A 12044-nucleotide genomic window follows, 5' to 3' on the forward strand; every position below is an offset into this window, starting at 1 on the left:
GCACCAGTGCACAAACCAAGGTCCATAAAGACATGGATGACAGAGTCTGTTGTGGATGAACTTGACTGGCCTGCACAGAGTCCTGACCTGAACCAGATAGAACACCTTTGGGATGAATTAGAAAAGTACACTGAGAGCCAGGCCTTCTCGACCAACATCAGTGTGTGACCTCACCAATGCGCTTTTGGAAGAATGGTGGAAAATTCCTATAAACACACTCCGCAATCTTGTGGACAGCCTTCCCAGAAGAGTTGAATCAGAATCCGAATCAGAATAGTTTTATTGCCATTGTTTGAGAACGGGTTCACAAACTAGGAATTTTTGAAGCTGTAATAGCTGCAAAAGGTGGACCGACATCATATTGAACCCTATAGGTTAGGAATGGGATGGCACTTCAAGTTCATATGTGAGTCAAGGCAGGTGGCCAAATACTTTTGGCAATATAGTGTATAGGGTCACAGTTACATTATGCAGGTGTGCTAAACAGTAATGTACTTTTGTGTGCCTTAATCGGACAAATGGTATGCTTTCACCTGCACCGAGCCAACCTTCCGCCATGGTTCCTGTCCCTTCCACCCCCTTCACCTCCTCCTCTACCCACATGGCTTTTGTCCAAGTGAGGACGCTTTGAGAGAGGCGCGCTCGGAGAGAAGAGGCGCAGTCGCACATGGTCCACCGTCTGGAGCGCAACACATCCTGGCCAAGTTTGGGAATCTTTAGTAGGTACGATAATTGACTTTGCATTGATCGTTCCTCGGTCCTCCTTCCAACTGTGTTTTGTGGCGGCATCACCATTGTGAGAGTTGTATCTGCGCGACTGCTTGGTAAGTCCTTTTCTTGACTTCTCTTCTTACTTTGCTGCTATTTTACACCTTTTGAGATTTTTACTTTCACCTGTCAACCTCTCCTTTATTCTATTTCCATCTCCGCAAGCAAGATGCATAGTTAATGAGGCATCACGCTTGACTTCCCCACTCTCCCTGTTTTATTCAGGGAGGAACGCTGCACGGCTGCATTCATTTTTTTTAATTTCGTAGTTAAAGTTCACTTTTTTGGCTGCCGGAGATTCTGCGAGAATCAGCGACGACATGACAGCCGAGAAGAGCGGGCCGGTGATAAACGGTAAACCGGAGGACGGTAAAGAGACGGACGGGTCCAGCTCCAGCCTGGACAAAAAGGAGTACTATGAGAGAGGCCAGTGGAACAACAAGATCGAGTTTGTGCTGTCGGTGGCCGGCGAGATCATCGGGCTCGGCAACGTCTGGAGGTTTCCGTACCTCTGCTATAAGAATGGAGGAGGTAAGGATGTTTAGGAACTAGGGAAGGGGTCGGCAACCCAAAATGTCGAAAGAGCCATATTGAAAAACAAAATCTGTCTGGAGCCACAAAAAATTAAAAGCCTTATGTAAGTGTTATAATGAAGACCACACATGATGTAAGTGTCTATATTAGTTCTATTAGCCTACTATCAAATTGACTTTAAAAGTCTTATATAAGTGTTATAATGAAGACAACACATGATGTAAGTGTCTATATTAGCCTACTATCAAAATTACTTTAAAAGTCTTATATAAGTGTTATAATGAAGACAACACATGATGTAAGTGTCTATTTTAGTTATATTAGCCTACTATCAAATTGACTTTAAAAATCTTATATAAGTGTTATAATGAAGACAACACTTTGAGACTCTTGTGATTTAGGGCTATATAAATAAACATTGATTGATTGATTGAAGTGTCTATATTAGCCTACTATCAAATTGACTTTAAAAGTCTTATATAAGTGTTATAATGAAGACAACACATGATGTAAGTGTCTATATTCGCCTACTATCAAAATGACTTTAAAAGTCTTATATAAGTGTTATAATGAAGACAATACATGATGTAAGTGTCTACATTAGCTATATTAGCCTACTATCAAATTGACTTTAAAAGTCTTATATAAGTGTTATAATGAAGACAACGCATGATGTAAGTGTCTATATTAGCCTACTATCAAATTGACTTTAAAAGTCTTATATAAGTGCTATAATGAAGACAACGCATGATGTAAGTGTCTATATTAGCCTACTATCAAATTGACTTTAAAAGTCTTATATAAGTGTTATAATGAAGACAACACATGATGTAAGTGTCTATATTGGCCTACTATCAAAATTACTTTAAAAGTCTTATAAGTGTTATAATGAAGACAACACATGATGTAAGTGTCTATTTAAGTTATATTAGCCTACTATCAAATTGACTTTAAAAATCTTATATAAGTGTTATAATGAAGACAACACTTTGAGACTCTTGTGATTTAGGGCTATATAAATAAACATTGATTGATTGATTGAAGTGTCTATATTAGCCTACTATCAAATTGACTTTAAAAGTCTTATATAAGTGTTATAATGAAGACAACACATGATGTAAGTGTCTGTATTAGCCTACTATCAAATTGACTTTAAAAGTCTTATATACGTGTTATAATGAAGACAACGCATGATGTAAGTGTCTTTATTAGCCTACTAACAAAATTACTTTAAAAGTCTTATATAAGTGTTATAATGAAGACAACACATGGTGTAAGTGTCTATATTAGCTATATTAGGCTACTATCAAAGGCTGACGCAAATCTTCGTTGACAAAAATGTTGTATTTTAATTTTCATTCTACCCATTTGTGCAACATTGGAGATCATTAAATTGGAGGCTTCTCCCAGGATGAGATCATTTCTGGAAATTACTGGTTTGGAATGGCCAAAGGTATAGATGTGTGTGTCTAAGTTAGAGGAAACGGCAGCCTGTCTTTTTCTAATGGATTTATTACAATCTTTGCAAGCTGGGTAACGTTTGCTGTGGTCTGGAACAACATGGCACACAAACAACTATGAGACATGCAGCCAATATTACATACAGATAATGTGTCATGAGACATGCAAATATAAATTAAATACGCAGAGGACATAAGTAAAGGAAATGAAATATACCTACAAACGAGGCATAATGATGCACTATGTACATACAGCTAGCCTAAATAGCATGTTAGTATTGATTAGCTTGCAGTCATGGATTGACCAAATATGCCTGATTAGCACTCCAGCAAAATCAATAAAATCAACAAAGCTCACCTTTGTGCATTCACGCCCAGTATAAAACGTTTGGTGGACAAAATGAGACAAAGGAGTGGCATAAAACACTTCTTTCTGTGGCAGCATCGGAGAAAGTTGTACATGTAAACAAACTATGATGAGTTCAAGGATTGCTGAAATTAGTAGGACAGAACGGTGCTGACCAAATACTCCCATCAGTGAAGCATGTTTAACATAAACAGTGGGATTTCTAACAATTAGGAAGGTTGGTGTCATGTTTGTTCTCCTACAGAAAATACATTAAAACATTTTTCTTCATCTTTTTCCATTTTCACACATCTCTGAAAGAGGTCCAGGGAGCCACTAGGGCGGCGCTAAAGAACTATGGAGTTTCAGTGTGTGGATTTCACGCAGACTGTACATTTTTCTAGACAGCAAACTGAAACTGAATCAACAGCGCCTTTACTGGTTACTACTAAGCAGTGCACTCCATGTTGCCTCATTTGCTTAGAGACCCCCCAGCAGGCAAAGTACATTGATACAACATTGATTATACATACCGTATTTTTCGGAGCATAAGTCGCACCGGAGCATAAGTCGCACCGGCCGAAAATGCACAATAAAGAAGGAAACAAACATATATAAGTCGCACTGGAGTATAAGTCGCATTTTTTGGGGAAATGTATTTGATAAAAGCAAACACCAAGAATAGACATTTGAAAGGCAATTTAAAATAAATAAAGAATAGTGAACAACAGGCTGAATAAGTGTACGTTATATGACGCATAAATAACCAACTGAGAACGTGCCTGGTATGTTAACGTAACATATTATGTCATTCAAATAACTATAACATATAGAACATGCTATACGTTTACCAAACAATCTGTCACTCCTAATCGCTAAATCCCACGAAATCTTATACGTCTAGTCTCTTACGTGAATGAGCTAAATAATATTATTTGATATTTTACGGTAATGTGTTAATAATTTCACACATAAGTCGCTCCTGAGTATAAGTCGCACCCCCGGCCAAAATATGAAAAAAACTGCAACTTATAGTCCGAAAAATACGGTACATGTTTTTAAAACTGACTTCTAAGCAACGTTGCAAAATAGTTGTAAATTGAGACAACGTTGTCCAACGTTGGACCACATTTCAATGGTCAAATCAACATAATGTTGTTTCAACGTTGATTTTGTGTTTTAGAATATTGGTTGGAAAATGACCAAAATTCAATGGTCACATCAACGTCATAACCCAACATTGCCAAAAAGCATGTTGATGCAACGTTAGGTTTGAGTTGCCCAACGTCAGGACCTAATTCAACAAGTTCTTAACAGTTTTTCAATGTTTTGTGCCTTATTTGCCAATTAACCAACTATCAATCACAGACAATACTTATTGATCAATTTATCAAACATTATGTGTCGCAACATTCAAGAATTAAGTTGATTTTTGGTAAAGACTCAATGTGGAAGCAACCATCTGCCTCGAACGGTATGTCTAACGTTGGACCAAATTTCAATGGTCAAATCATCGTAACAACCTGACATTGAATAAGTGACGTCAAAAAGGATGTTGTTTCAACGTTGAATTTGTGTTTTAGAATATTGGTTGGAAAATGACCAAAATTCAATGGTCAAATCAGCATCAGAACCCAACATTGCCAAAAAGCATGTTGATGCAACGTTAGGTTTGAGTTGCCCAACGTCAGGACCTAATTCAACAAGTTCTCAACAGTTTTTCAATGTTTCGTACCTGATTTGCCAATTAACCAACTATCAATCACAGACAATACTTATTGATCAATTTATCAAACATTATATGTCGCGACATTCAAGAATAAAAATAGATTTTTCGTAAAGACTCAATATGGAGGCAACCATCTGCCTCGAAAGGATGTCTAACGTTGGACCAAATTTCAATGGTCAAATCATCGTAACAACCTGACATTGAATAAGTGACGTCAAAAAGGATGTTGTTTCAACGTTGAATTTGTGTTTTAGAATATTGGTTGTAAAATGACCAAAATTCAATGGTCCCGTCAACGTCAGAACCCAGTATTGCCAAAAAGCATGTTAATGCAACGTTAGGTTTGAATTGCCCAACGTCAGGACCTAATTCAAGAAGTTCTTAACAGTTTTTCAATGTCTTGTGCCTGCTGGGCCAATGAACCAAATATCAATCTCAGACAGTACTTATTGATCAATTTATCAAACATTATATGTCGCAACATTCAAGAATTAAGTTGATTTATCGTAAAGACTCAAGGTGGAGGCAACCATCTGCCTCGGACGGTATAACTAAACCTTGAGATAGGGGTGTTCTGAGAGAGCAAAGCACAAAACAAGAGACAACATAATAGTACTTAGAGCAGTGGTTCTTAACCTTGTTGGAGGTATCGAACCCCACCAGTTTCATATGCGCATTCACCGAACCCTTCTTTAGTGAAAAATACAATTTTGTTTTTTTTTCAAATTCAAGCCAAAGTTATATGTTTTTGGTAACACTTTAGTATGGGGAACGTATTCTAAGTAACACAGACTTACTTTAGAGTTATTTGGTTAGGGTTAGGGCCAGGGTTAGAGGGTAATTAAGAGCCAATATGTTACTAATTTGCATGTTAATAAGCAACTAATTAATGGTGAATATGTTCCCCATACTAAAGTGTTACCATGTTTTTATACTGGTGCACAAAATGAACCGTGCATGAACATCACCTTGTTCAAAGAACAAAACCAACACAGTGCATAAACTCACAACAAATTACACACCTGCAAATCAGTCTGACTTCTGCTGTTGCCGTATCCTTAATATGCCGATAGGGAGAAGTTTTTATTCACACGATGAGTCGGGTGTCTCTTGACCTCCGCCGAACCCGAGGCCGACTCACCGAACCCTTAGGGTTTGATCGAACCCAGGTTAAGAACCACTGATTTAGAGTAATACAACTTTGTGTTTGGTATTGTAGCTCCACATGCTACTGAAATGTCATCTTATAGACCCAATTTGATTACCCTGTGTAGTTAAATATTAAACTCGAGGTTACTTTTTTCTATCTTTTCCAGGGCCCAAGCCATGTTCCCAAACAGTAAATGTGTCAAATAGGCAGTGATTGTTGTACAGTTTGGTATTAATGGTGTATGACAATGTGCTTGTTTGGGTGGAACCCTCGGTGTTCCTGCTTTGGTACCCTTTACATTTGGCTTTTGCAGCACACCTGTATCTTTTTGAAACACACCTGTATCTTTTTGGTTGAAAAAAGTAGGACAACTGTTTTTCCATTTTGGACAAGGATTCCCGAGTGGCAACATTGGGCAATACATCTTTGTGCTTTCTTTGCTCAGAATCACTAAAGATGCTTTTTCTCGTCAAGGTGCTTTCTTTGTTCCGTACGTCATCTTCTTCGTGTGCTGCGGGATCCCCGTCTTTTTCCTGGAGACCGCCCTCGGCCAGTTCACCAGCGAGGGAGGCATCACCTGCTGGAGGAAAGTATGCCCCCTGTTTGAAGGTAAGAAGATTCTCAGACAATTTCAATGTGACTCATGTGATAATTACCGTATTTTCTGGACTATAAGGCGCCCTTAAAATCCTTTTTTTCCCCTCAAAACACGACAGTGCGCCTTATAACCCGGTGCGCCTAATGTACATAATTCTGGTTTTGCTTACCGACCTCAAAGCAATTTTATTTGGTACATGGTGTAATGATAAGTGTGACCAGTAGATAGCAGTCAAACATAAGAGATACGTGTAGACTGCACTATGATGGCAATATGACTCAAATAAACAACACCAACATATTATATGTTGCATTGAAGATATAGAGCATTACATGCGGCGCTGAAAAATCTATGAAAATGTTTTGGTACGACTTTGGTAAACTATGAAGCCGCACCGCTTGATGGATTGTAGGCGCATTAAACATAGGAGTATTATTATGGTGTGTGTATAAGGTAAGACATATTATCTGCCATTTTGTTTCGCAATATTATGCAAAATCCACTTGTCTTACCTTCTGGTATCTGCTGATCTGTATTTGGGATCTGCATGAATCCTGAAAAATTGTGTGCATCCGCCTTTGTAGTCGGTGCCGACTCCGTAGTTGAAGAGCTTCGTCTCTTTCTCTATCTTCTTGTTATGGGACATTCATCCTCCGTTGTTGCCATTTCTAATATAAAGTAGTGTAAAGTTCTTACTTATATCTGTCAGTAAACTTGCCATGAAAGCGCTAAAACATACCGGTGTAGTGGGTTTACATTATTCACCCAAGGAACTTTAGTTATTAGAGAGTTCCGGTCGGACGTTTTTTCACGGGACGCAATTCCCGCCTTGTTGTTGTTTACGGATGAGGAGATGCTGCTCTGTTATTGATTGAAGTAAAGTCTGAATGTCATTAAAACAGTTAGCTCCATCTTTTGACACTTCTTCCACTCCCGTCCTTGCACGCTACACCGCTACAACAAAGATGACGGGGAGAAGACGCTGCCGAAGGTGAGCCACGTAAATAAGACCGCCCAAAAAACGGCGCATCCGGAAGCGACTGTCAGAAAGTGGCTTGAAGATGATCTGTAAAACATAATCTATGCAATATTTTGAACAAAGAACCACCGTTACATGTTATGTAGACCACAAGGAAGTGTTTTCACCTTGGAAAAAAAAAAAAGGACTCCTTTAATGCGCCTTATAATCCGGTGCGCCTTATATAGGAAAAAAGATTAAAAATAGACCATTCATCGGCTGTGCGCCTTATAATCCAATTCTCCCTATGGTCCGGAAAATACAGTATGTTGCCTGTTTGCATTTTCAGGCATCGGCTATGCGACCCAGGTGATCGAAGCTCATCTAAACGTCTACTATGTAGTCATCCTCGCCTGGGCCATCTTCTACCTCTTTAACTGCTTCACCACGGAGCTGCCGTGGGCTAGCTGTGGCCACTACTGGAATACTGGTGAGACAGAGGAGGTTCTTTGCGTACGTTTACATGACTAAACCATTGACGTGAACATGCATTTACAGATAACTGTGTTGACTTCTATGGAGAGAATGCAACCAACATTACCAATACCAATGCAACGTCTCCTGTTATTGAATTCTGGGAGTGAGTACTTTTTTTTTCTTTATTAGGCTCCCTGGATATGAAATGTGAATACAAGATTTTCCATCCTATGACAGCCTCTTTTTTTGTTAGCTCTGCAAAGCCTTTAGTCCCCCACCCCCACCGTATCTCAGCGACTGTATCACAAACCTGGGGGTAAAGTTCGACTCAGATTTTAAATTCGAAAAACAAATCAGCAGCGTCGTTCAAAAAAGCTTTTATCAATTACGCCAAATAGCGAAAGTGAAACTGCTTCTATCAGGACATGATCTCGAGAAATTAATCCACGCCTTTATCTCGAATCGTTTGGACTACTGCAATGCCCTGTATGTAGGCATTAGCCAGGCCTCCCTCGCCCGCCTGCAGCTCGTGCAGAACTCTGCTGCTCGTCTGCTAACACAGACCCGCAGACGTGAGCACATCACCCCTATATTAGCGTCCCTTCACTGGCTCCCTGTGCGTTACCGAATCAACTTTAAACTCCTTTTATTTGTTTTTAAATGTCTAAACAACCTCGCGCCAACATATCTCTCTGACCTCCTTCAGCCTTACTGCCCCACCCGATCCCTAAGATCAGCCGATCAGCTGCTACTGACGGTCCCTGACACAAGGCTGAAGCTTAGAGGTGACAGAGCTTTCGCCGCTGCTGCTCCCAAGCTCTGGAACGACCTACCTCTGAGTGTTAGACAAGCCTCCTCTCGTCCTGTTTTTAAATCTCTTTTAAAAACATACTTTTATTCCATGGCTTTTAACACTGAGTGATATCCATCCTGCAATGGCGCCCCATAATACACCTGCTGTGAACCTGTTTTTATGTTTTATTTATTTATTTTTTATCGTGTTCTGTTTGTGTTGTGTTGTGTTTGCTCGGTACTCGTATTATCTTTTAACCTGCCCATCGTACAGCACTTTGGCTACCCTTGTGGTAAATTTTAAATGTGCTTTATAAATAAAGTTGATTTGATTTGATTTAGTCCCCGATTCCAAGCTTAACAGCTTTAGGAATGGGCACCAAATTCGCAAATTTATTGGCATCGACCGAATCCTAACGGTCCTAAGACCGTAAAATCTTACTTCACCATGTTACATTGTCTGGGTTGTGCGTGACGTCACATCCAGCTAGGTAAAACTCGTTATAGCGCCTGTGGTAGATGTGGCCTTTGTAATAGTTGCTAGCGGCAACAATAAAAGGTAATAATGATAACCACAGTAAAGCGCTTGATAGTTAATATTACGTTTTAAATCAAAACGATTGAAAGACTGTGATTGACAACTGCACATTGACTACCTCGCTAGATTAAATGCTAACATAAAAAGAGACATTAACGTCTTTCCCATAAAAATGTTCAAATGTATCAGGAATTCGATAACACTGGAGGCAGTTCAAACGTATTTTGATGCAATGATTATGTCTCGTTTTTATTATTGTATAACATGTTGGTCCCAGGCAAGCAAAATGACACTGAGGCCATTGGAAACTTTGCACAAACAATAGCTCCAAATCCTTGACCGAAAACCACAACACCACCATCGCTGTTTAGTTCTGCAAAAATATATATTGTTACATTTTACTAACATTTGAAGATTAGTATCAATATGAATGACCCATCGAATCTAAATAACACTGCACCAGCGCCACTTAAGCACTTTGTCCAGTTTACATCTGCTGCGACAACTAGAAACACACAAGCCTCCACCAGGGGGCAGTGTGGCGTACCCAGATGTAAAACCTATTTTGCACAATCAGCCTTTTCATATAAAGCGATAAAGTGATGGAACGACCTCACAACAAACTTGAAAAGTCTAACAGATTACGGTATTTTTCGGACTATAAGTCGCAGTTTTTTTTCATAGTTTGGCCGGGGGTGCGACTTTTACTCAGGACTTATGTGTGAAATTATTAACACATTACCGTAAAATATCAAATAATATTATTTAGCTTATTCACGTAAGAGACTAGACGTATAAGATTTCATGGGATTTAGCGATTAGGAGTGACAGATTGTTTGGTAAACGTATAGAATGTTCTATATGTTAGTTATTTGAATGACTCTTACCATAATATGTTATGTTAACATACCAGGCACATTCTCAGTTGGTTATTTATGTGTCATATAACGTACACTTATTCACCCTGTTGTTCACTATTCTTTATTTATTTTAAATTGCCTTTCAAATGTCTATTCTTGGTTTTGGGTTTTATCAAATAAATTTCCCCAAAAAATGCGACTTATATATGTTTTTTTCCTTCTTTATTATGCATTTTCGGCAGGTGCGACTTACACTCCGGTGCGACTTATACTCCGAAAAATACAGTATTCTTCATTCACAATTGAAGTTAATAAGTGGCTTTGGAGCAATCAAAGCTGCTCACATGGTCACTGACATGTCAACTTAATGTGTATTATATTTATGCATGAGAACATTTTGTTGTAAGTTGTGAGGTGTGTCTGTTAAAATCATGCTTGTTTTTACAAATGATGACAGATGTGAACAAGAGCATGTATTGTCTGTGTTTTGATGTAAAGGAGGGGTGGTTGTAATGTATAAGTATGTGTCAATGAAAGGACATTTTCTGACTTTTCTTAATTTGATTACATGATATAGTATAATTTTATTGCTATAATTGTATTGCATGTTTTTTGTATCTCTTTAATTTAGGTAGACAGGCACTACAGATGGAAATGAGCTATTTAGCTATAATCTGGTCCAGGACATATCTGTCTTTGAGCTTTATGTTTATGTGCATTGTCCCTTCAAATAAAGACTAGACTAAACTAAACTATTTAGGAAACAACATACCTCAATCAAAATTTATATAAACACATTGCTGTCTGAGCAACTTAGCTATTCAGTTGTGCACATTGAACAAGTCGTGCTGTCACGGCACAGTATGATCGATCGGAGAAATACGAGACAGAGGTGGTTCAAGGACCGCTAAAAAGAGTAGGACAACCAAATAGTAGAACCCCGCAAGAAATAACAAATAACGGTAATCTTTTTTTTTGTTTTTTTGTGCAAATTTTAATTATAAATAATAAATAAACCATTAAGAGCTAAAGTACAAACCGATATTTAAAACAATAAAAGTTTAGCCAATAAAACAGATAAAATACTAAGACTATAACACTATCTGGTAAGCAAAGGAACACAAAACATGCAAAAAGGTTTAAAAAAAGTGTCTATTAATTTTAGTTATTTAAAACAAAATCTAAGGATTGTATAAGTACTTTTTATTTTTTCAAAGTATTTTTATTGTCAGTTTTCCTAATAGTTGAAACAACAGACACACATATACACATATAATAATAACATAAATGAATACATAAATACAATATGACAATACAAATAATGAATAAAGTTTTTTTTTTAAACAGATTATAACTTGTAAAAACAAAAAACATACAAAGAGGCTGATGTAAAGGGGAACATATAAACATCCCATCAGTCTTTATCACAGTGAGAGCAGACATTGTACAGTAAGTGTTTGTTTTATAATGTTTGTACATCGTGTTTAGCACTTAGCAATACTGCTACTTTCTCGATCGGTTTAGCACACGGATTCTGAAACTTGTAGATCATCCTCCTTATATTTAGGCTCAGTTGAATGTCCACTTTCATCAATCACATCAATTATGCCAATACAGATACTTCTTAGGGGGGTTGCCTACAGTTTCAGGTATTCCAAGATAGGTCTCCACACACATTTCTGTAAGTTAACAAATATCTCATATCTCAGTTTTACAATGTGGACGACTCCCAATAGCTCCCTCAACCAGGCTTCAAACTTAGGTGGTGGGTCAGATTTCCACACTCTCAAAATGCATCTCCTTGCTCTGACCAAGATTTTATGCAACTTAACCT

At 38.1% G+C, this 12044-nt stretch overlaps 1 protein-coding gene across 2 annotated transcripts in view; it reads left to right on the top strand.

Moving 5' to 3' along the window:
• The first annotated feature begins 617 nt into the window (after window positions 1-617).
• The window catches only part of slc6a11b (solute carrier family 6 member 11b), a 78575-nt gene continuing 67148 nt past the window's right edge, over window positions 618-12044 (top strand). Inside the window, exons 1-5 of one of the 2 annotated variants that reach the window (XR_009824646.1) lie at window positions 618-824; window positions 994-1299; window positions 6462-6596; window positions 7893-8033; window positions 8102-8183. Coding sequence is in view for 1 of the 2 variants with exons in the window: in XM_062037485.1 (XP_061893469.1) it covers window positions 1089-1299; window positions 6462-6596; window positions 7893-8033; window positions 8102-8183 (569 nt within the window). In the remaining variant the exon portion in view is untranslated. The remainder of the gene's footprint in view (window positions 825-993; window positions 1300-6461; window positions 6597-7892; window positions 8034-8101; window positions 8184-12044) is intronic. The other variant, XM_062037485.1, reaches the window with a different exon arrangement.

This window comes from Entelurus aequoreus, linkage group LG26, assembly GCF_033978785.1.
Source record: "Entelurus aequoreus isolate RoL-2023_Sb linkage group LG26, RoL_Eaeq_v1.1, whole genome shotgun sequence".
NCBI lineage: Eukaryota > Metazoa > Chordata > Actinopteri > Syngnathiformes > Syngnathidae > Entelurus > Entelurus aequoreus.